Source organism: Trachemys scripta, chromosome 1 (genome assembly GCF_013100865.1).
Source record: "Trachemys scripta elegans isolate TJP31775 chromosome 1, CAS_Tse_1.0, whole genome shotgun sequence".
Taxonomy (NCBI): domain Eukaryota; kingdom Metazoa; phylum Chordata; order Testudines; family Emydidae; genus Trachemys; species Trachemys scripta.
The window spans coordinates 54,583,101-54,607,004 of NC_048298.1; the positions used below are offsets into that span (position 1 = coordinate 54,583,101).

At 43.7% G+C, this 23,904-nt stretch overlaps 1 protein-coding gene across 2 annotated transcripts in view; it reads left to right on the forward strand.

Moving 5' to 3' along the window:
* The window catches only part of TMEM117 (transmembrane protein 117), a 345,104-nt gene extending 332,988 nt beyond the window's left edge, over positions 1 to 12,116 (forward strand). For both annotated transcript variants that reach the window (XM_034769909.1, XM_034769918.1), the window contains one exon: positions 7,974 to 12,116. In XM_034769909.1, coding sequence (XP_034625800.1) covers positions 7,974 to 8,614 — 641 coding nt within the window. In that variant the 3' untranslated portion in view covers positions 8,615 to 12,116. The remainder of the gene's footprint in view (positions 1 to 7,973) is intronic.
* Positions 12,117 to 23,904: the final 11,788 nt, after the last annotated feature.

Consider the following 23,904-nt stretch of genomic DNA (forward strand, 5'->3'; position numbering starts at 1 on the left):
GTTCTGAAAGAAATCTCAGAGGGTTTCCTGTTTGGTTCAGCTGTGTACAGTATGTGTGTATGCATCTATCGAATAACATCAACATAACAGCAAAGCACGCAGCGCTCCAAGTGCGTTACAGAGATGTGTGAGCATTTTTATCCACATTACACCTGGGGAAACTGAGACAAAAGAGATTACGGCCAATATTTTCTGAAGTAGACTCTGGTTTTGGATGCCTAACTTGAGGCTGCTTGAGCCTGATTTTAATACGTGCAGCCACAATTCCATTGGCCTCAGTGGGAACTGTGGGTCCCCAGCTACACCTGGGACAGGCTTTCAGGAGCACTCTCGCAAGCCTCACCCACCAGAACAAAAGCACCTCAAATCAGAGGCCAGTTTTGAAAATTTGGGGCTGAGTGCCTTGCCCAGAGCACACAGCAAGTCAGAGTCATTGGGATTGCAACCCAGGTGTCTGACACCTGTGTGTACGTACACATGTGCCTTTGGAGACCTTTGAAAAGTGGGCATATTTCAATATTTAATTGACAAAGGTAGATGCAATGCTGGAAAGGGTCAAATGAAAAATCCCGACTTTAACTGTGAGAGCAAATTCTAAGATAAAAGGTCCCCTCATTTTAAACATAGATATCCAGGAATATCTGGTAGACTGAGGACTCAACCTTTGGATCCACTTGGGTCCCTTTGTGCTACTTTTCTGGTATAAAGGAGACATAAACCTGGCAAATCTGGGTAGGTGGGAATCCCCTTGTCACTCTAGTGGGAATCCCCAGGTAGTTTAGAGCCACACATAGTTCTTGTGTCGACAACACATTGTTTCCATTTAATTTACCAAACTGGCTCATCATTTGACCCACACAGCCATACCTAATGACATCAAGACATTAAAACAAACAAGCAAAAGAAAGAAAAAGAAACACAAAACAGGTGTTTGCGGTGTTTTGGTCCCATCTGGAAGGAATATCATCTTAATCTAAATTGTGCTGTCATTTGTTCAGCTGATTAAAGACATGTTGGCTGATGTAGTAACTTTTAAAATTAATTCGTCTGTTGTTTTATTACTTTTCATCAGATACAAAAACAAAATTGCCTTGACAATCGCAGTTTTGAAAATCAATGTTTCATTACACCACCGAAATATAAAGGAACTAATATGCTAAAAACTGTGAAGTGAATGCAACATCATTAGAAGAGATAGTGAAATAACTTTATTAGAAAGGTTAATGGAAATAATAGATGGATTACTACCACAGCTCCATGCAGAGATACATTACACTTTCTCTGTGAAATAACAGGGGTATATAGCTAATAGCTAATGTAAAAGTACAAAGTTTCTCATTTTCATTGACTGATTGCTTTAAAAAACACTTTTCAATTAAAAAATTTGTTCATATATAAGGTCCTCATTCAGCAAAGGTCTTACCCACTTGCTTAACTTCAAACACATGGGTAGGCCCAGAGATTTCAATGGCATGTATGTTTTAAGGATGTATGTTTACATCCTTTGCTGGACCAGCAACTAAATGTTTGCCCATTTCCCAAATGTATGTTAGACGTTTTGTTTTGACTGCTTGATGGCATGTGCTTTCACCCTTGAGTGAGCACAGAGTATAATTACTCCATATAACAGTTTGTATATGAGGACAGAGTAAAAAGACTGGGACTGTTCAGCTTGGAAAAGCAGTGACTGAGGGAGGGAGATGATAGAGGTCTATAAAATTGTGAATGGTATGGGGAAAGTGAATAGGGAAGTGTTCACCTACCACACAAACCAGGGGGTCACCCAATGAAATGACTAGGCATCAGGTTTAAAACTAACATAAGGAAATACTTCACACAACGCACAGTTAACCTGCGGAAGTCATTGCCAGGCGATGCTGTAAGGGCCAAAATATAACTGGGTTTAAAAAATGAGCTAAGCACGTGGAGGATAAGTCCATCAATGGCTATTAGCCAAGATGGTCAGGGACACAACCCCATGCTCTAGGTGTCCCTAAATCTCTGACTGCTAGAACCTGGGACTGGACAACAGGGGATGGATCACTGGACAAATTGCCCTGTTTTGTTCACTCCCTCTGATGCATCTGGCACCAGCCACTGTCGGAAGACAGGATACTGGGCTCCATGGACCATTGGTTTGACCCAGTACGGCCGTTCTTAAACTCCCACTTCAGGCAGCTTCTGTGCTATAGCCCTGCTGTGGGCAAGGCTAAATAACATGGTGGCAAAAATGCCAGCGGCCCCTGTACGCTAGTGCTCCTGACTTCATGAACACGAGCGGAGCTGAACCCATGCTAGGAGCATTGCTTACAACTATTTGTTTAGATGTGGCTGACATTAAGATTTCATAACGTGAGACTCCAGTTTCCCAGCTGCCGTTTTCGTCTACAAAATGTGAAATACTGTAGATGAAAGCTAGAAATCATCAAATAGGTGGTTTCTAGTGGAGTCTTGCGGGGGTAAGCTTGGCTTTGGTCCAGTCCCATTCATTATCTTTATCATTAATCTGAGAAAAAAATTGCTGGTACTGGTCGCAGATTACACACAGATTGGTGGCGTAGTTAATAATGATAAGTCAGTCCTATCCAGCAATCTGGATTGCTTGGTTAGCCAGGCTGATTCAAACAATATACACTCTAACACATTATGTGAAAGTTGCATATCTAGGAACAAAGGATGGATTACTGTGTCTAGTGTAACCCCTCTTCAGAGTTTGCCAGCTCCTAGAGTGCCAGGCTGAGCATCAAGGGGGTTCTACCCTATGAATTCCACCCATATGGCTACCAGAGCCTCCGACACCATTTCCCCACATGCTTGGAGTCAGTGGTGGGGACAGAATGGACTGGAACCTCCTGCTGAGCCCAATAAAGAGGCGTCTGTATGGGGTGATCTGGAATAACAGTTGCTGGGCCAATGGTGAACCAGGGCTGCTCCACTTCCTCCCTGGGAGGGGTCAGCCTGACTCAGAGGCAAAGAGACTAGGTTTAGTTTCAGTTTTCAGCTTCTTTTGAGTTGGGAGCTGAGAGAGAAGCAGAACAGCTTAGGTCCCACTCCCCATAGATGGGGGCTTTGAGCTGCTGTGGGATCCAGTCTTTGAGTCAGGCAGTTCCAGCCCTGCTGAGACCAGCATCCAGAGAGGCAAAGATCTGACCTGGTGCTGGCTACTGAGAACCAGCCGAGACCTCCACAGGACTCCGGACTGGGAGCCAGGTGAGCATTTTAGCACCTGGCATTTTAGCCCCTGGGATGACATGTGGGGGGCACACAGGGTCACGTGTTCCCCCCAGATTTCTGCCTCTCATTTAGCATAGAGATTTTCAAACTGTGGGGCATGCCTCGCTAGTGGTTGCACCCCACAGTTTGAAAACCATTGCCTCCTGCCAGGAGCCAGCAGATTGGAAGCTGGTGGGAGCTGCCCAGCCTGCTCAGACCCCTGGCTCTCTGTGCTATGGGAGCTGGGGTGCTGGCTGGCTGCCTGGAAGCCCTCCCTGCCCTGCTCCCTGAGCTGGGCCACCTCTGCATGGCCGGGCGCTCCCCAGGTAGGGTGGACAGCACTGCTCTGCGCTGTGCCCCTGACACGCTCTTGCCTCTGTCCCAAAAGAGACTGGTGCCAGCCGGTGATCCCCCCTGGAGCCATGGAGCCTGGCTGCCATGAGATGCTCCCTGAGGAGCTCCCTGGAGTATTCATCCCCCTTGGGCACCTGCCTCTCAGCAACCCGGTCACACCCCAGTGCCCACCCAGGGACCTGCCATTGCAGCCGAGTCACTTTCCCCACACTCCCTGCGCACAGAGCAGAACTTCCCCTTGCTCCCCTTGGCTGCCCTGCCCCAGCCCCATGGCTTCCAGGCTTGTGGTCACACAGCCATTGCATGAGCCTGGTGCCCAGCCCCGGTGCTGGGGGCAGGCGGCTGCTGGCAGGGCTGACTCGCTCCTGCCAGCTCTGGAAACCAGGGCTGTGAGAATGGAGCAGCCTCTAGGGTTACCATATTTCACGTACCCAAATAGAGGACACTACCGGGAGTGCGCGGGGGAGGAGGAACTGGAGGGGGTATTTGGGAGGGTGCTGGGGGTGTCTGTGTACTGGGAGGGATATTTAGGGATTGTTGGAGGGGGCATTTGGAGGGCCCTGGAGGAGGTACCTGCAGCAGGGATATGCACTGGAGTTGGGCTGCCAGTGCTTGGTGGAGGAAGGCTCTCACTTCCCCCCATTCTCCTATCCCCTTTTCTTCCCCCACCCTATCCCATCCCCTTCCTTCCCCACTGACTCTTCTGCCCACCTCACCCACGTTCCACCATATCCCACCCTCTGCCCCCCCCTTGCAGGCATTAACCATTGTATAGAAAACAGGATGGTGGCCATGTAGGGCGCCCAGCACACGTAGAAGGGAAAAACAACCAGCACTGGGACCCAGGAGGCAGCGTCCAGCTACAGAGGCACCGAACACCTGACAGGAGAAGCAGCTCTGGACAACCTCCTCCATTCCCAGCCTGGGCCTCTGTTTGAGGGGGCAATGCCCTCCCTACCCCAGCCTACATCATGGACTCCAGCCGACACTGCTGCACCCAATCCTGCAGGGGGAGGGGCTGGCACCGCTGGTCCTGATCCTACGCTGCCCCATTTTTTGCGCCCCTGCCGGCACTCTGCCCTGGGTGGCTGCCCCTTTCGCCCCGCCCTAGATACGGCCCTGCAGGGGAGGACCCTGCCCCACCCAGGAATGAAGACACAGTAAGAGGACCATTTTTGTTTAAGCTGCCCAACGTTGACAGCACTGCAGCACTTGTCTCTGAACTCATCTTCAGTGCACACTTGCCTGGGAAGCTGGTAGGCCGGGAGCTAGTAGTCGGGAAGAGCTGTGAGTGTTGGGAAGTGGGACATTTGCTGATTTGCTAATGTGCTACAACCTGTTTCTTGATGTGCTAGCACAAGGCAAACCTTTTCCTTCCCCACATCCTATTTTCCTGCTCCCAATAAAGTCCCCCTTTGTTATATTGTTGTTTTGGGTGTGTCATTCTTTTGCTGGAGTTCTGTTGCTGTATTTTATTGTCTCTTAGGTACTAGATTTTATACTCCTTGCCCATTAGTAGCATTATGCATTTTTTCCCAAGGGGCATGTTTCTCTGGCACAGTGAAGAGTCACCTTGGGTGAAGGCATCCAGCATCAGAAAAAAATAACAGGATCCTAGTCACATGAGGAGAGGGGAAAAGCCACTCTAAGTGGCCAGCATCAGGGAGGAGGCTTGGGCTATGCTTTGAGGGAGGGGCTACACTAGAAAGAAGCCACTCTAAAAAAGAACGTAGCTGGATAAGCACATGAACATAAGCTCACAGTGCAATTCTACATCTAAGAGGGTTAACATAATCCTGGGATGCAATGAATAGAAGAATTGTGAGTAGGAAAGTGGTGTGAACTCAGTATATGGCATTAGTAGACTCTTACTGAAATACAGTATTCAGTTGCGGTCTCCACACTTTAAGAAATGTGTTGAAAGACTGCATATGGTTCAGAGATGCGCCAGAAGAATGATTCAGAGTCTGTAAAACTTGCTTTGTAGTGAGAGATTTAAGAAGCTTAATCTATTTAGTTTATAACAAAGAAGGTTAAGAGGTAACTTGATCGCAGTCTCTAAGGCACAGATCCTTAAAGTATTTAGGGGCCTAACACTCATGGGATAGGTGTTAGGCCCCTAAATACATTTGAGGATCTGGACATAAGCACCTACACAGGAAGGATATTTCTGATAGGAGCTCTTTAATATAGCAGACAAAGGCATAAGAAAACCCAATGGCTGGAAGCTGAAGCTAGACAAATTCAAACTAGATAAAAGGCAAATATTTTTAACAGTGAGGGTATTTAACCATTATAACAACTTACCGAATGGTGTGGTGGATTTTCCATCACTTGAAGTCTTTAAATCAAGACTGGATGTCTTTCTAAAAGATATGCTCTAGCCCAACTAGATGTTATGGACCTGATGCTGAAATTATTTGGTGATGTTCTTTGGTCTGTGTTATGCTGGAGTCTAGACTCATAATGGTCCCTTTTAGACTGGACATCTACAGCTCTATACAGGAGTGGCAGTCTCAGTATAACATATATTGCGTTATGCTTAATTTTTTCCCTAATTTCAATCTCTTCCATTACTCCTCCTATCCCTCTTCACTTGCAGGTGTGTCAGCCTGAAGCAAAGTATTATACTCTTCTAACAAATGCCCATAACAGTCCACCCATTTTCTACCATCCCCTTCACCTTCACTCTCTGCAGAGCCGCCTGCCTTGTTTCCATAGAAACAAAAAGCACAGCAACATAGCCTGTTTCTCGTGGTGCCAATCAGAGAAGAAAGCATGTGAGGAGATAGCTCCTCCAGGCAGGCTGAAGAGGCATTAGAGGACCCTCCTGAATGCAGGTGATGGCCTCATAGCCTGTGTGGGAGGAGGTGTGAAAACCACTAGTGAGCTTATTTCCAACTCTGAGCTTGGCATGCAGACTGAACTGTATGTGCAACCCAGCAGGAACCTTTACATTCAGAGTGAAAAATATAGCAGAGGTTTGATGATGAGTGTGGTGCCATAAAATATTACAAACCAGGTTACTGTTGCAGTCAGGACTGCAAAGGTAACTGACAGGCACAAAAGATGTTTTGGGTGCAATAAAATCCTAGTTTTTCATCTAGGGGCATGGTGGTTTAGAATTTGTATTCGTGTTTCTCGGTGTTTTGTGTTTATTTTAAATTTTTATGAGTATTATTAATGTCTCAGGGACCAATTAAGGGACTAAAGTAATAGGAAATATGGGGCTAACTTCTGCTCTCAGCTATGCTGGTGAAAATCCAGAATAATATCAATAGCTTCAGTGGTGTTCGTGAGGACTTATAATGTTGAAACTGACAGCAGAATTTCCTCCCTGGTTTTTCAGTAATTTAGTTTCTGGATAGGGCAATACCACAAGAAAATTAATGCTCATGTTTATTCTCATCCAGAATGGCCATCTGGTTTAAAAAAGCCCTTTAAAAACATAAATACAAATACCAAACTATAAGGGGTTACTTTACTAAGACATTCAAATTAATGGCAGAACATGAGTGCACAGCCTGACAGTAATTTCAACCACACCACCGATTACCAAATCAATAAAGTAACTCATCTTTGAGATTCTCTTTCATGTGTATATTTTTATTTACTGAAAATTAATATCAACATTAGTGATGACTAGCAAAACTACTCCTTAGTGTCTTATGTGCAAAATCACATAATGCAGCAGTTAGATATACTTGTGCATCCACGGTCCTAAAATGTCTTTAACTGTATGTGATGAGTTCTTGGACACTGCTAATACAATGTCAAGGTAAGATCTTTAGATGGTTCCAGTTAATAAGTAGGGCTCTGACAATACTGCAATGGCATCGATACAAAGAATAGAGTTAGTAAAGTAGTATCTTGTATGTACTTTGTATACCATATCTCAGAACCCCCATACCTCCCACATACATATGTCTGGGCTTCACTGCATGAGAACTAATCAATTACAGTACATACTATTAAAGCAATGTAATTGTCATCCTTTCAAAGCATCTCACCACTAGCATACAAAGAGTTCTATCAAATGTCGCCTTTTCAAGGAGAATTTTCATGCAACTATTTTTAAAATCCTGAAATGAGTTCTTTTTAGATTGATCGATGTAAACCACATCACCTAATGGTTTAATCAACAGGTCACCTACAAACTGCAGTGTGAATTCAATTGATATACTGTTGTACTGTTTTACAAAATGATTTATTACGTGCCTAGACATAATTATAAAATACTAAGAGAGATTCAAGAATAAATCTGGGTCTGCTGAGAATTTCATTATAACTTTGTTTTACAGGTTAATTGAAAGAAATTTTTTATCTGAGGGGCATTTACTCTATCGGCCTGGTTGTGATACTTATAAAAAGGACATCAGATGACACTGTTTTCTTTTTTCAAACAGGTAAATGGTTTAACTATGGAATTATCTTTCTGGTTTTAATCCTGGATCTAAATATGTGGAAGAATCAAATATTTTACAAACCTCATGAATACGGTCAATATATTGGTCCTGGACAGAAGATCTACACAGTGGAGGACTCAGAAAGCTTAAAGGACCTTAACAGAACCAAATTATCCTGGGATTGGAGATCAAATAACACAAACCCTCTGACTAACAGGACTTATGCTGAGGGAGACATGTTCTTGCATAGCAGATATACAGGGGCTAGCCTTGATGTCAAATGTCTGGCCTTTATTCCATGTTTGCTGGCTTTTGCTTTGTTTGGGTTCTTCATCTGGTTCTTTGGGCGATTTCAGAAAACTGAGCAAGGCATGGAGAATCTGGACAAATCATACACAAGAATGAAAAGGAAGTCACCATCAGACATGGGAATGACACGAGAAAATACACAGGTTTTAGTGGAGAAAACTTTAAGTTTTCAAGATCCACATTTAGTATCCATAAAATCAGACTTAAGTGAAATTGTCTTTAATTCTTCCCTTCTAACTTCTGAAAACTTGAGCTTACAGTTGAGTGAACAAGACAGCCCATTACAACCAATGACAGAGGCTTCTGCCCCTAAGAGTGATCCCATGACCTAGAGCAAACTACCCAGAAAAGAAAGATTTAAATAACCAATTATTGTGAGAGTTCAGTTTTTGTAAGTTAAGGTTTACATAGTGTTTAGCACAAGAAATATAACCCATACCACAAAGGTGCTCAACATGCTTTTTCTAGGAATTTTGTTTTCTATTTGTATTATAATATATGTGCCTACTGTATAGCTAACATTCCTTTATAGATTGCTTCTCAGAATTGCACAAACTATTTATTAATACATTGACGTTACTGTATAATAGTGCATTCGATGAATATTTGCAGGTATAAAATTCTAACCGTGGTGGTGCCTTGAAACATTAAACTGATTTTTAACTCAACACCAGAAGATATAGAGAACAATTCTTCTGACCTATTTTGCAAGGGTTTTTTTGCATGCAATTATTTAGAATGTCATTTGATTTCTTAACAATAGATGTAGAGACTTCTGAAGAAAGGTTCCTGATAAGATATCACCCCAAAGGGTGACTTTGTTATTTACTCAGCTGTAGAGTCAGTGACTTTGATAACTGGACTGCAGAGAAGCATTTTGATTACCTTTTAATTTTGGCTGGCTGGCTGCCAAATACAAATACAGCTTCATAACAGAGTAACAGTAGAGCGATAATGCAGCATGGATCACTACTTGTGAAAATAGGACTTTCTCTGTCAGTAATTGCAATTAGATGATAATGCCAATTATGTTTTTTATAATTAAAGATAAACTTCTACTTGATTAAAAATCCTGCCCTTCACCTTTCAGAAACAAAGGTTAAAATGCATGGTTAGAGCAAGAGTCACATATCCCGTCATCAACACAAATCTGTGCAATGCCAAAGAACCAGTGCAGTGCTTACAGGAAAGAACACAGAGCCCATAGCCTTCAATGTTTATACAACTTTGTGTAACTTGGTTTGGGATACATTATACTGGGAAATGTACAACATAACTCACAGCTTTAACTTCTTCAAAGACTGAAGCAATGGCGTGGGGGCTGGGGAGTGACTGCATGGGATAGATTAGCACATGAATTGTCCTGAATCTTTTTTGCCCCTTTCAAGAATTAAACACTGTCCATTAATAAATAATAGAACCCAGCAGCAAAAACATGGAGGAATTGTTTTTGCAGCCTTTTTAAAGGCTACTTGGAATCTGAATTCCTCTGCTGTCTGTTCAAACTATATACACTAAAAACATAGCAAATCTAAAAAGCAGAAAAACCCTGACTTGCCTCTAATTTAGTTTCATAAATTGTTGTTACAAGTTACTAAATAAGAAGTCATTTTAAAGTCTGAATTATTTCCCTGTCAGTTACTGATGTTGCTGTATTTTGTCTTCATGATTTTTTTTTTATCTCCGTTGTTTTGATCTATCTACTTTTAAGTTTTCAGCATGGTGAATTTAGTATGCATAATAGAACTATGCATTTATTATCTGTCACTTGAGAGCCAATTTAATAAACATCATTCAACAATTGTTTATCATGTGGCAGGAACCTATGCTCTGTTAGGTTTTTTGTTTTGTTTTGTTTTAACATTTCACCCATACTTTGTCCTATTTAGAATCATAAATATTTCTGGCATTAAAAAATACAGACATCAAAATCATTGTAATATCAAAACCAACCATTTTGCCTACGGAACAGTTAATATTTTATCAAGAGAAAGTTTCCTTTTTAATGAGGCTGAATTTTTATCCACCAGAAATTATAACTATAAAAAAAATCTATTATTAGCATTTGGTTAGTGCAGCCTGTAAACTTGTTCAGTCTATTTAAGATAGAACTTATATATTCAAAGCCAAGCTACTAACTACTTATAGTAAAATACTGTCAGATTCTGCCTTTACTGTGTAGGAGGTGATTATATTTATGCTTTATGTCCAAGCAGGATTTGATAGGGGCAAATGGGTAGACAAAAATGGCTATTTGTTTTTGCAAACACACACTCCTCCATGGGATTTGGAAGACTTACTCCAAAATGTCAAACCCTTCTGTGAATTGCTTTGTTTTTTCTGTGCACAGGGTGGCTAAGTCCATTAATATATAAGCAGAAAATGAAAGACTGACTTGAGCCTTGCTGCTTGCATGATTACATGACTCTAAAGTAACTGTTATTAAGCAACTGATCCACAGCTAAAATAATTCTGTGACCTTACAAGTTAATGCTTTTAAGGTCGCCACAAGACTGCATACAAGAGAGAGAAAATCAAGTAATCCTGAGATTTTCCATGAGTGCTCAAATTAACAGTCAAGCAGAGAAACTGGACCCAAAATGGATTCAAAAGGAGTCGCAGGATTCAGCATGACCCCTGTGGTCAACTCTGCACTTTAATTAAAGGAAGCACTTGAAAAGGCACTAGTTTTACAGCAACAAAGAGTCCTGTGGCACCTTATAGACTAACAGATGTATTAAAGCATGAGCTTTCGTGGGTGAATACCCACTTCGTCAGACGCATACAGTAACTGTTGCCATATAGATTGTAAACACAGAAGTAGATATGTCCATTCTTTCCATGGCAGTCCTTATTTAACATTAACAATATGCTTTGTTACATCAAAATGGAAACCTTCTCTAATCTAAGGGCCTTATCCAGCACCAATAGCCATGACCTTGATATGAATGGTCTACCTACCACAGCAAATGAAAATAACCCCCAAGGACTCCAAAAGCTCGTCCTCATGAGTGAGCTGGAGAGGTCGGTAGGGCGGGGGTGGGGAGGAGAGAACTTGTGGTTCTCATGCCTGAGCCATGCAGGAGTTGCTGTCCCTTTATGGCTGAACTATATCTGCTTTGTGAGAGAATGTATTTGGTACAGTAGCTTTTTTCATTCACATATATTGCAAGATACCATGATAACAGGTACCCTAAAAATAATAGCAAAGATCATCCCAGGGATAAGCATACAGGATTTACGAGCATACAAGTGCTTACAAACTTCTCTATGAGTATCGGTAGTGATTACATTTGCTGACACAGAAATGACGTGGAACAAATAGAGGGTAAGTAGATTTTTGAAACAACCCTTAAAAACAGACTCTGCTTATTTGGCTTTAGGTTTTTGTTTTTTTAATTATTTATTCGGAAGAAATGGCCCATATCCTCAAGGAGACACCTCAGTACTGCCCTCCTTATTTTATAATGCTCCAGGAAATTGCTTCACTCTACCTCATTTCTTCCCCCATTCCTTCAGGCCCTCATCTCTGATCCTTCCTATAATTTGGTATTATTAGTTTTAGAACATTCTCCTCTGCAGTTGCCATTACCTGGAACAATTTTTCCTCTATTTTCCCACCTGTCAGCTCTCCATCTATAAAACTCCAGCCAAACCTGTCTCTTTTCTCCCTAGTTCTCTTCTCCTCTACTATTTTTTTAATATTTAGCTGTATTAAATGTTAAATTAAATTAAATTTTAGCTCTATTATCTGCCTCGCTGAATGCTTTTGAGTTAATTTGCATGAAAAGCTAACTTGTTCTGTTTTAAATATATTCTCTACTCTCGGTCTAGGCACAGTAATTGCGAGTTAACTTCTTGACTACATTTGCACGTACACCTCACACCCCTAATGTGTTTAGCTTTCTCCTTTCCTTCCTTGAATAGCCTCCATAGCACTAGCCTCATGAGAGACAGAAATAATAAGTTTGTATCTCAGGGCATAGTCTTGTAGGTGGTCAAGAAGCATGTGGCTTTGACCAGTAGCACTTACAAGGAAAGGTCTGAAGTTTTGAACAGACTATAAGAATAATAAAAGTCAGAGACAGATCCAAGCTTGTATAAGCACATAAAGCTGATCCTCTTGCAATTGCTGGGTATAGTATACAGATGAGGAATGTATTATATCAGATGTTAAACTGATACTATTCTTGGAGTTGAGTGGCAGAAATACTCAGGCTGACATACTGCAGATGCTTTGATTCAAGTTACATTTATGAACAAACAATTGCAAACCTTTTATCACTATAGAGATTTCCCAAGTTACAGCAAACACATCAAACACACGAACAGTTCTGTCAAAGTCACTGTACAGCCACTCTTTGGCTAAACTGACTAAGGGGCTGTTCATCCTACCCATCATCATTTCACTCGGCTCTTAAACTATCCACACTGGGGAGCTGGGGCTTTCAGAATGTAACACATAGTTTCAAAGTATTAGAAATGGGCAAATGGAGAAAAGTAAGGACTGCCAAATTAATAACTCCTTGAATTTGTACCACAAACTTGCATGGGCGTGGGGGACAGTCCTGGTTTATTTGAATTCTCAAAGGGAGATGTGGAACACATGAACCCTACATTCTGAAGTTCCAGCCCCCAAGCTGTTAAAGATAAACATAAAAGAAACTGTACCCAGTAGGGCATTTCCACTACCCTGAATAGAGGCATTAGGAAGCCTCTTTTTCCAGCTTTTAGGTAGATCTTCCACCACAATAGGAAGGAGCTAGGGTATGTTGAGGTAGGGGATCATGTGAAAGAGAGGTTGTCATGGCTTGGAAAGGATTGAAACTGAAAAACACTGGCAAAGTAAGACACACATATGAACTTTTGGATGCTTGTCTTGAACTTTAAACCTCTGAAAGTTTGTCCAGCACAACTGAAAAAGTTCAGGGGAGAGGTACAGAAAACAACCAAACATTCTTTTTCTTACCCAAAATTAGGGAGGGCATTTCTGGAGGAGCCTTGATAGCCTATCGGGTAAAGCATCAGACATTTTTATTTTCTTTGCCTTTATGTGATGTCAGCTCATCCTGGTGACCTGGTGTTTGCTGTGGTTTTGGGCAGGGAAGCTGTCATTATTTAGTGTTGAAAGGCTATGCATATCCTTGGAACAATAAAAAATGAAAATCTGCATAGTTTGAGGCCTTCCCTACAGTGGATTCATAATTATGGCTTCTTTCTGATACCCACTATTAGTTCCTCTATGCAGAGGAAGTTTGAGATCAGCAACTCCTCTCTGCTTGTTTTCTTGGGAGAAGTGCACAGAAGAAGAAACTTGATCCTTCTTTTGGGAGGAAGAGTTTGAGTCTAACCTTCTACCTTTCACTCCATAGCAACCCCTTATTGGAGAGGGGGAAAGCATGAGGCCAATGCCCCCGGTAGGGGAACCACCAAAGACCTTTCTCTCTTCCAGCTCCTCCATAGGACAACAGAGATCCTCCTTCCTCCTTCACCAACCCTACTTGCTCCACATTAAGGAGACCAGGCCTCAGCAAAGCCCTCCTCCTATTTCCAAGTTCCAACAGGGCCTAATCTCTCTGCTAGGCCCCACTTCAAATTAGCTCAGCATTAGTCATAATACTAATAATAAAACACATAGCATTTATAGTGTGCTTTTCAGCTGCAGTGCTCAAAGCACTGGATAGACATTGTTAGCCACATTTTACAGCTGGGGAAGCTGAGGCAAGTTATACCAATATGTCCAAGAGTTAAATGCACTCCATAGGGTGCCTGATGGATTCAGCAACAAATGAAATTGCAGAGCTGGCCTGTGCAATGGGCTTCACTTGTGGTGAGATGGAGTTGTGGCTGCACAGAGTTGATGGAGCCCAAATGACTAGTGATCAGTGGCGGCTCCAGGCACCAGTGCAGCAAGCGCGTGCCTGGGGCAGCAAGCCGCGGGGGACGGCCTGCCGGTCGCTGTGAGGGCGGCAGACAGGTAGTCTTCATCAGCATGCCTGCGGGAGGTCCGCTGGTCCCGCAGCTTCGGCAGCAATTCGACACCGGGTACGCCGAAGGCGCGGGACCGGCAGATCACCCACAGAAACGCCACCAAATCCGCATGACCAGTGGACCACCCGCAGGCGCGCCGCCGAAGGCCGCCTGACTGCTGTGCTTGGGGTGGCAAAAAACAGAGAGCCGTCCCTGCTAGTGATGGGGGACAGTGGAAGGCACATGTCCTGGACTAACCTTTCAAATCAATATTCGGTTTAGGTTTGTGTGCATCTCGTCTTAACTATACCGTCCATCCTTAGAAAAATCCACATCCGTCACAACATCGTTGAGTGATTGGCTTATTTGCCAAAATAATTATTTTATGTCAAACACTTTCATAAATGATAAGTTACAGTAGCAGGCCATAGACGTAAGAACAGAACATAAGAACAAAGGAACGGTCATACTGGGTCAACCCAAAGGTCCATCTAGCCCAGTATCCTGTCTTCTGACAGTGACCAATGCCCAGTGCTTCAGGGGGAATGAACAGAACAGCACTAGCCACATGAGAGACAGAAATAGGACCACAAAAGTTGGAGATCTAAAACCATGTCGCCCATTCCCAGCTTCTGGCAAACAGAGGGTAGGGATACAATCCCTGCCCATCCTGGCTAAAAGCCATTGATGGACCTATCCTCCATGAAATTATCTAGTTTTTTTTAAACCCTGTTATAGTCTTGGCCAATTACTTAGCAAATACAATACTCTTATGGTCTTGCTATTAGACACTGCGAATAACACTTTCTTTGATGTCAGATGAGGGGGGCTGCAGAACTTAAGGTACTTTAGCTCATTGTTGTAGGCTCTGCACTTGACATCTGAATAGCTTCTCTGCAGATGGAATTCACCCTCCACTGCTTTTCTCATCAGAGTGTTTTGTGTGTGGGTGTGGGGGGGGGGGGTGAGGGAGCTCTATTTGGCTCCTGCTTTCCCTTCCATGCACTTTTTCCATTTGACAGCCCTGAATATAAAACACCCATTGAAGGGCCATAGTTGTTTGTAATTATTTATATAGTGCCATTTGTGCACAAAGCTGTGCACAGTTGACGAAACTATTCTTAAGAAGCAACAGGTTCCGTCCCCAAAGAGTTAACAACCTGAAAACACAGTGGATTCAAGGTCAGTTCATTACAATACTGCACAAACAAAGACTGGGCCTAGTCTTTATAACCAGGAGGTTTCATGAAATACACACGACTATCAGGAAGGACAATGAAGACAAGGGAATCAATCAGTCAAAAATTGAAATGCAAGTTTACATTGTTAAAAAATCAAGACTGGCCATTTTCTTACTTTTTTCCAAAAATGGCATTTGGGGACAGAATCACACATTCCTTTCCTCAGTCAGGCTAGTTGTCATTTTCTTAATTGTTCAGTTTTCCCATATGATTTTTTTTCTTTCTTCCATTTAAATCATTCCCTTTTCCATTCTTTGCATCCTCTCCAAGTCCTCAGTCCTCTTCCATCTCCCCCTGTTTATGTTCCTCTCACTCCTGTTCCCGGCTCCTATTTTCACTCTCCTGACTCCATCCCATTAGGGAATGCCAGGTGGACAGGGGAAGGCAAAAGAGCCATCTTTTGCTGTTTGAGCGCTTTACCCTTTGGAAAGGAGAGGTTGCTGCTGAGAGCAGAGGGGGTGCTCTTTTATAACCGTCTCAGCCAGATGCTTGCAGTTAATTTGAACAGTTTTGGATAAAGGTTAATGTTGATAGAAAGAAGGAATTAAGAGTAGCAAAAAACAGCAACATGCAAACTATCACACACCATCAATGCAAAGACCTTAAGCCCAGACTACGGCCCATGAAACACTTATGTTCTCAGTGTTCAGATACCCTTTGGACTGTACTATAGGGACAAATGCTACACCAACTCCTATTGCTACCACTGGAAATTGCACGTGAATAATTGACAAGCGGAAATGGCTTTTAAGAGTTGAAACAAATTCAAATTTGTGATGCTGAAATTAATTGCAATGATACTTTGTACTGATATAACTACAGTAGTATCTGTTTATTGCCTAGTATTGTATTTGCATATTGATGAAGTCAGTTAGCTCTGCAATTTGCAACCCTTGGTTCATGTAATCAATTATCTTGTCAGTGTTTGAAATTATTCATGAAAGAGTTATACTTTATTGTTGTTCAAGTAGAAGAACTAGTAACATACAATAGTTTGATTAATTTTTAAAGTTTTTGGAAAAACCAGCTAGAGGAGGCAATAGGGACTCAGTATTTTACAGTTTGACTAGGCTATGATCTCAGAAGTCATTAGTCTATAATCTCTATTAAATGAAAAGAGTATTAAAATAAAATGAAAAACAAAATTCAATCCAGCATTCTGACTCATGTTGCTCATTCGAATGGCACAAATCAATACTAAATGCTGTATTAGCGTTTATATTTACAAAGGAAAAGCAGAACAGCAAATACTCCATATGTGCAACATGGACAAGCTGGAGTTGCTGGGTTTTTGTTGTTTGCTTTTAATTAAAACCTGCATGTTGGGCCTAAATTGTCTGACAATGTTCCTTTAAAAATAAATATAACCTGTCTAGTGCAGGGTAACTGGAAGGAAGAAAGATCTGCTCAGGTTCTTGTTTTGAAGGTTGTAGATAGCTTAAACAACTGGAAGAGTGTGCCAGTGACTTTGCAAAATTTCAAAAGAATTAAATACTAGAGAAATGGTTCAGATGCATTAGGGACAGGTGGGGAGTGGTGGAAGCGATCTATATAGGAACTAAACTCATGTGCATTTGCTCAGTAGAATTTATTAAGCATTTGTCTCTTTAAGAACTTGCTTACATAAAGGTCCGGGGACTAACATGATGGACAGAATGACAAAACAAACCAGATAATGAGCTAATGTTAGATTAAAACAAAGTTTTTCAAAAATTTAATATCGATAGTTTTTTTACTTGATTGAAACGATAGATTAGACACAGAATTAATGATTTCTTGTGGCCATCATCTAGTCATGCTACAGTATTGGTGGCTATACAGGCTCCTCTGTAGACCGTTTCAAAACATTTAAAATGAATCATATTAATGAATGTTACCAATTTTTCTAGTTGAATAAAACAAATATTCAAACGTGGGCACCGTTTTACCATTTAGTCACTTGTAAAATCACTGCTTCAAAGCAGACACATCTGAGAAAATGACAGCTGGGGGCCAATGTGTTCCAGAACACATGTGGGTTAAAGCTGTTCCAAATTCCAGAGGCCCTTTGTGAGTTTCCTTACTTGTTGACTGTGAAAGCTTTGCCAGTTAGCACTGCTTAACAAGCAAGTGTGTTTTATCTTCAGTGTCATCTGGAGATAATGCAAACCTGTTCTCTCAAGTACAGATTGTTTCCAATAATCATTGTTTCCATGGTGACTGTAAGGGCAAAATGTTCTAGTTTTGCATTGTGAAATGATATGAAAATGTAATGTTTTCCACAATTTTTGTAAGGTAAAAATGAAATTTTGAACCCACAAAATACCCACCTTCCCCCATCTGTCCCCTGCCTCCTTCCACCCACATATGCCCCACCAGCTCCAAAGAAAATAATTAAAAAAAAAAAATCCTTGGGAATCCTCTTCTAAACTGAGATCAGAATGGAGGTCCTTTAGGGACTCCTGGGCTCATTGGTGCGAAGTCAATACATTGATTACTAGGCTAGTGAGTACATTATTGACATAAGAATTGCCATATTGGATCAGATGCTAACCCCCTTATGGTCCTTCTCAATTTACACAGTGAGTCCTCAGTAAGGTTACTTAGGTGTTCTGTCTTTCTAATAGATGGACTTCCCAGGATGGAGTTATCCAGATAAATCCACCAGTGACATGTACAAAGTTCTACCAAAAAGAGGCCTGGATTTTTAACTTTTTCTTTACGCATAGATCTGGTGTTGTTTATTAATTGTTATTAGCAGCAGGTGGCAAAAGCCCTTCACCCTCTGCTAGTGAGCAATTCCAAAACCCAGCTTACGTCTGAGAAATGATGCCAACATTCTAGCACCATAACAAATGACCAGTTCTCACGGGGGTACTCATTATATTCTGGCAAAAAGGTCTGAGGAAAAAACAAAAATCAAGAAATCAGACAACCCTGTTGGTTTCTCATAGCTCCATTTTGGCTGGACAAAACATAACCTCATCTCAGAATTTAACTGGACAAGTAAGGCTTCACGAAGGCCTCTTTTCTACCTGTCAAGTGCTGCGGTGGAAAATTGTATTTTAGCTGGGCCAAGCTCCCATCTTATTATTGTTATCATTTATATTATAATAGCACCTAGAACCCCCAGCCCTGGCAGGAGCCCGCTGTGTGAGGTGCTGTACTCAGATAGAAAGAGCAAGACCCTGTCCCGAAGAACTTACCATAGAGAAGACATACAATGGGGTGGAGGGAAAACTGCAGCAGAGTGAGATGATGTCACTTGCCCAGATCACAGAGCTGGTCAGTGGCAGAGCTAGAAATTGAAGCCAGGAGTCCTGAGTGGTAAGCTAGTGTCCCTACATTCTCCCATCATGCTTGAGACAGACTTATCCTGCATTTCCCCAATATAAAGGTGAGTGTTTTCTTTGTGCCTTTAGGTTAGCACAGGAGGTATTGCTCTGAATTGCACAGCAAGGGGGTTGGGGGGTATTCTTACCATACTCAGAGCCATCCCTTGGGTAGGGTGAATCAGGGCGACCGCCCTGGGCCCCGTGCTTTGGGGGGCCCTACGTTTCAATAAATTCGGTACTGTCACAATATTTAGCCTTTTGTCCCGCGTCCCGACCAATGTATGATTGGGACGCCATTTGTCCCAATATTCAGGTGAGGAGGCAGATGGGGAGGTGAGGTGGACGGTGGGCAGGCGAGGGGGGTGAGGAAGCGAACAGAGAGACGAGCAGCAGGCGGGCAAGCAGAAGGGGGGTGAAGAGGCGAGTGGCAGGCAGGTGGGTGGATGTCAAGGAGGAGAGCAGCAGGTGGGTGGACAGGGGGGCGCGAGATGGACAGCAAGGAGACTAGTGGGGAGGCAAGTGGCGGGCAGGTGGGTGAGGAGCAGACATGCCAAACCTGTGGGAAAAAATGCAGAAATTGGGCTCGTTTTTGGCTTAATTGGCTTGTGAGTTGCTTGTTGGCTAGTTTTTGGCTTGTAGCTTGTTGCTGGTTTTAGCTTGTTGCTTGTTTGTCTTGTAGCTTGTTGCTTGTTGCTTCTTTTTTTTGATCAGCTCCCAACAAGCAGAGGCAAGGGGGGACAAGAGGGGCAAGGAGGGGAGAGAGTCAGGGGTGCACAGTGGGCTCACCACAGTCCCAGACTGCACGCCGGGGGGATCTAGTCACATAGAGTGTTGGGGTTCTTAGGGATTGGCTTGTTTTGGCCTTGTTTTGAAATGGGATTAGCTTGATTTTTGACTTCTTGTGAAAGTTGGGGTGCTTATTTACCACATGAAAGTTGGCAACTGTGGTGAGGAGGCGAGTGGCAGGCAGGTGGCAGACAGTGAGGGGGAGAGTGGTGGGCGGGTGGATGGGCAGGATGAGGAGGAGAGCGGTGGGCGGGCAGTGAGGAGGAGAGCGGTGAGCAGGCAGTGAGGAGGAGAGCGGCGGTCAAGTGGACAGGGCAGGGCGCTCAAGATGGCCAGTGAGGAGACTAGTATGGAGGTGAGCAGAGGGCAGGCACGGGGAGTGAGGAGGAGAGCAGCGGGCGGGTGGATGGGCGGGGTGAGGAGGAGAGCGGCAGGCGGGTGAGTGGACGGCGAGAAGGAGAGTGGCGGGCAGGTTGAAAAGGGGGTGGGGCGTCAGACATATGGTGAGGAGACTAGTGGGGAGGCGAGCAGCAGGCAGGCAGGTGAGGAGGCGAGTGGCAGGCAGGCGGCCAGACAGTAAAGAGGAGAGCAGTGCGTGGGTGGATGGGGCGGGGCATGCGAGCTGGACAGTGAGGAGACTAGCAGGGAGGTGAGTGGAGGGCAGCTGGGTGAGGAGGCTAGTGGCAGGCGGGTGGGCGGACAGCGAAGAGGAAAGTGGCAGCCTGGCAGGCAGGCGTGCCGGGTGGATAGCGAGACTAGCTGGGAGGCTGATTTGTCCCAGGCCCCGCACCCCACTAGGGATGGCCCTGACCATACTATATACTGTATTCAGTTTGGAGAATACAGGTTTTGACCACAAAAATTATTTTTGCTAACATGAGATTACATGCATCCAGTGTTGGAAAAATGTCACCAGGGTTATATCCAAGAGAAATGGAAACACACCCAAAATTTGCTGGTCTCATTTTGTAGTCAGACATTGCATAGCTCTAAATATAGCACAGGCTGGTGCAAACCTGTATGCAAATTACACAGTAAAGCACTCTGGCTGAGAAAATAAGGTACTTCACAGCTGTATTTTCTTTTATTCCAAGGAATATATAAATCCCATTGCTTCTTTGAACTGTTTTTTCTTATATTTAACCTGCTCTTGAAAGTAGGTGCAGGATTTGCTGTTGTTTGTGGAGTTGCACTTTTAGAATTTGTGCCCATTTGTGTTTTTTTCTTTGGTTATATTGAATGTCACCAAGGATCAAAGCTGGAAGTTCAAAAGCCATGCAGTGAAAAATATTCACTTAAGATGTTCCTGTCATGTACATTGCAAGTGCATTAATTCTTGTTTGAACAATGAGACACGGAGTCCCGTAAAACAACAATACATTTGTAATGGGATTCTACACTAAGAATCCTGATGCACTGTCTCATCCGAGATATGAAAAAGCACAACCAGCATCAGCATGATAAATAATATTTTTAGTGACAAGATGAGGGGAAAATGTTAGCCCAGTGAGAATCATCGCGCGCAGCAGACCCACGACGAGATCCTTCCTATCTCTCAGAATACTCACACCCAAGATGTTGTGCTCCGTCAATCAAAATCAATCATGACTCATGAAATGTGGTCTGTGACATGTAAGAAATGTTGGGCTCTGCCAATATGCTGGGCCAAGCCAAGTGTGCATGACAAATCACGGAACACAGTCTGTGACATATAAAAAAACCTGACCACCCTCTACTTAGCCTGGGTGCCAATTTACTCCTGAAAGCAGATGGGAACTCACTGCTGGTGGACCTGCTGCTGCCATAAATTCAAGTTGCTAAATGCAATCATATTTATAACTCATTAATGGGTGGGCTGGCCTTTAATTAAAAAGTTTATCTACCAGTTTGGATTTCAAACACAATCTGTGTGGCTAATGACACCATCCACGATGCTGTTCTCAGGCCAAATCAGAATTGCTGTAGATATGTAACTTCCACGAGACTCAGTAAAAGTTACACCAATAGCCCCTGCAATGTGTGGATACTGACCCCTGAAGCATGGCAGTTTATACCCTTTTGTAACCCTGACCCATGTCATGTGACCGGGGAGAGGCAATAAAGGTCACGCTCTTACCTGTATGTGGCATCAGAAAAACAGCTGGCTGGCTAGCTGGCAGGTGCAAACAAAAGATGAAGCCACAGCAGATACTGTAGTACTGGGGGACAACAGTGTGACCCAGCTGGGAGCACCCCTGCTCCCAAAGGACTCCAAGCCCAGTACTGTGCAGCGGTAACCTCCTTTCCCTGTAGGGGCACTAGGACCCAAGTGGTACCCATTCCCCTGAGCTCTGTCGGCTGGGAGAAGAAAGACATTCCAGGGAGGAGATAGCCTCAGGGGACAGAGAAACTCTCAAGCCAGGTAGGTACAGGTACAGCGGTAGGTACAGAGGCAGCCTCAACAGGGACTGCAACAGGGACCATGAGCATCAGTGATGTCATCACCCTGTTTTCTGCAGATCGGACTCTGGACATTCTCTCCCCTGTGCTGATTGGCTGCTTGCACCAACCTCTTTCTGTCCCCACCCTCACTCTCCACCTGCCCTCCCATGCTCCTCTTCGCCCCTCTCTTCTATGGCCCTAACCCGTTGTCTTTCCAGCTAGCCAATCAGAGAGTAATTAAATCCCACCCAAAAAATGAAAGAATCATGACGCTGACATGCTGCTTGCAAACCATCACCACTCACTTTGGATGTTACATCCCTTCCCCAACCACGTGTCTGTTCTGTCTATTCAGATTGTAAACTCTCTGGGCAGGAACTTGTCAGCTACTCTGTGTTTGTCTAGTGCCTAGCACTATGGGGTCCCTAGGCACCTGTAATAAAAAATAACAACTTTTATTATAGGAGTTATTGGCACTTGGCAGCTCTCGGGAGCCAGCCCTATGTACTCAGATTGCATAGGGCTGGGTGAAAAAAACAAATGCTTCACAGACACTCACCTGAGTGATGAGCAGGCATAGATACACCTCTACCTCAATATAACACTGTCCTCAGGAGCCAAAAAATCTTACCGCGTTATAGGTGAAACCGCGTTATATCGAACTTGCTTTGATCCGCCGGAGTGCGCAGCCCCACCCCCGCGGAGCACTGCTTTACCACGTTATATCCAAATTCGTGTTATATCGGGTCGCATTATATCGGGGTAGAGGTGTATGTAAAAAAATATAATCCCTAATTATATATACCAGGGGTCAGCAACGTTCGGCACGCGGCTTGCCAGGGTAAGCACCCTGGCGGGCCGGGACAGTTTTATTTACCTGCTGACGCGGCAGATTCGGCCGATCGCGGCCCCCACTGGCCGCGGTTTGCCGTCCTGGGCCAATGGGGGCGGCGAGAAGCTGCGGCCAGCACATTGCTTGCCCGCGCCGCTTCTTGTCGCCCCCATTGGCCCGGGACGGCAATCCGCGGCCAGTGGGGGCCGCGATCGGCCGAACCTGCCACGTCAGCAGGTAAATAAAGCTGGCCTGGCCCACTAGGGGGCTTACCCAGCTATGTCACGACATGTCTCAGAGGTGTGCCTAGACATCTGTGGCTATTGTGTGTGTGTAACGTTGTGAATCTCAGTTGTTTCAGTTGTCATGGTTTCACATGAAACTTTTCTTTGCTTTTGGATCACTGCTGCCTCTTGAATTTTGATTTCAGTTTTAAATTTTACTGGACCCAAAAACTCAATACAAAACTCAGTCAAAACCATTGTGTTTAAATTGTTATCGAGTGGAAACCATAGACTGATTCTAATTCCTGTGAAACTGGACCCCAAAATCATAGATTTTTGAGGGCCAAAGGGACAATTATGATGATCTAGTCTGACCTGCTGCATAATATAGTCCATAGCATTTCACCCAATGATTTCTGCATCCAGCCAATAACTTGTGGTGCTTTTGAATGTTTTGCAAACTGTAGCAAATCCTTAGAAGCACTGGGGTTGAGATTTGAATTTGCAATGGAACATGGGATATTTTGCTTGTTTGGGGAAATTATAATGAAAGTACTGTATCACACAGTTCTAGTTTGTAGTACCTGCATTTGAATTTTAAATACTTCATATTGCTATAGAATTAGGCACTCTTGATAGCAATGTGTTAGGTACTGGAATGTGAAAAATGGACAATACTGGTGTCCTCTGAGGCATGTTGATGATACACGGCCCAGTGGGCAGGGCTGCTGCCGCTCCCTGCCCAGGCTCAGCTTCTGGGGACAGGAGCCGACTCTGAGCATGCCAGGGAGGGGAAGGGGGACAGCAGGGGCTCCAACATGCTCAGCCGCTGGC